At 51.5% G+C, this 1,768-nt stretch overlaps 1 protein-coding gene across 1 annotated transcript; it reads left to right on the top strand.

Moving 5' to 3' along the window:
• Positions 1–1,370: 1,370 nt before the first annotated feature.
• On the top strand, positions 1,371–1,766 carry TraAM80_10288 (uncharacterized protein; the record flags this gene model as incomplete). Its single annotated transcript, XM_029386920.1, has 1 exon — positions 1,371–1,766. A coding segment is annotated over one exon (396 nt), but the record flags the coding sequence as incomplete, so codon positions are not given.
• Positions 1,767–1,768: the final 2 nt, after the last annotated feature.

The following is a 1,768-nucleotide window of genomic DNA, read 5'->3' as shown; positions in this document are numbered from 1 at the left end:
CCACGACGACTGAAGGAGGCGGAGACGTCTGCAGGCTGCCCTCGCAGGCTGCGCCCCGTGCGGCCTAGTCGTGTGGCAAACAGTTTACATCGCGGAATTCACGTGCACCGCACCACGTGCTGGGCGCAGCGTAAATTTGCGTCGCGGGGGACAATGCGGTTGCGTCCCTCCTTCTTGCGGGTGAACGAAGAGGCGGTAGGTGTTCTGCTCCTTCGCACGTCAGCGAATTGCAGCGCAAAATGCCACCGCGACGAGGCAGTCAATTTCACTGTGAGTGGGTGATATTTGCGTGTGACTACGCACACACAGAGCTGTGGGGATCCGAATGTGAAGTGCAATACGAGAAGAAGATAGAAGCCTCGTCGCAGTTGTTGTGTGTGCCGTGCAATTTGCACGGTTTGCCTAGGGAGATCTAATTTGCCCTCGTTGTTTGTGTGGGAGGGTGCCGTGATGTGCATCATGCTTGCGTGCCATGGCGGGTTGGGGGATGGGCGTGAGATGATCATGGGAACGTGTCATGGGGATTTGTTACAGCAAGGGAGTTGACACGGAAGAAGGTGCCAGTTGGGGACTTTTGAGCCATGTGTTACCACTACCACTTGTGATGATTTTGTTGAGGAACGATGAAGGTTAGAGTAGGCGCAACCATATATGGGCTCCATGCATGTAGTGGTGGTGCGTGTTTGTTGGGTTGCCATCAATACTCTTCTAAAGGATTATTGTCGTGCTGGTGTTTCTGTTGGATATGGAAAGCTACAATCGGGGCTGACGGAAGTTCATTTTTCCCGGTGCAAAGGACTGTTTCCGCATGTAGAGTGCACCTGGTGCATGTTCCTCCCGTTGGAGACTATGCGTGCCACCAGAATGAAATGCAAAGCGGGCATCGCTCGCGTCTGAAGAATTTGACTGGGCTATGATTGAGTCTTTCATGTGGGTTGCTATAGATGGTGGATGCACAGCTGGAGGTTTCTGGGGACGATGCGACACTGACGAGACGGAACTGGAGCGCAGCGGCGAGGAATTGTGCTTCATTTTGTTGTAACAAACAAAAAAGTTGTGAGGGGCATCTCAGGGTAGTGACGAACGTGCGTTAGTAAAAACTACGCAACAGTGCCACTGTAATGAGTTTGGGGAACATAAATCGCCCATTCACAGTCCAGCGTGTGAAAAAGTGTCTATGCTGCACGACGTTTGCATATGGTTGAGAGAAGAGGTGAATAAAAGTGAGTGGAGGTGCCGATCAGAGCGGGGGAGCAATTGTTATGCATTTTCGTCTGGGCGCCATTTGTTCACACTTTTTTTTTTTTTCATGGCAACGGCGACGGCGCTTTGCGTCGACAACCTTCGTTTGTGCAAAATGGCATCCCCCAATGGCGGCAGTGGCGATGAGGATGAACATGTTGTTAACTTCATTGCCTCGGGGTTTGTGTTCCCCACACTGCAGGCTTGCAGTTTATTGTGTAAGATCTAGACGCAGCCCAGTGCTGTTACTGCAGTACGATACAACATACTGGTCATACGCGGCAAGTCACAGCTCCATGAATTGTGGTAGTGGTGGTGACTGTCAGCATTGTCTTGCTGGGAGACACACACCGATCCAAACATGTGCGCCTCCGCTGTGGTGTTATTTTTCTGTTGACTGGGGTGAGCTCATACGGATACGTGTGGGGGTGGAGCTGCTTGGTGGTATCGGTGCTGAGCTTCTCTTGTTGCATGCGGGACAGTTGCGTTTTTTTTCTTTTTGTGCTATTGTTGCTGCGATGTCACT

Source organism: Trypanosoma rangeli (genome assembly GCF_003719475.1).
Source record: "Trypanosoma rangeli strain AM80 chromosome Unknown Tra_15.4_contig_00877, whole genome shotgun sequence".
NCBI classification, from domain to species: Eukaryota; Euglenozoa; class Kinetoplastea; order Trypanosomatida; family Trypanosomatidae; genus Trypanosoma; species Trypanosoma rangeli.
This window is presented reverse-complemented; position numbering and strand designations above follow the sequence as displayed.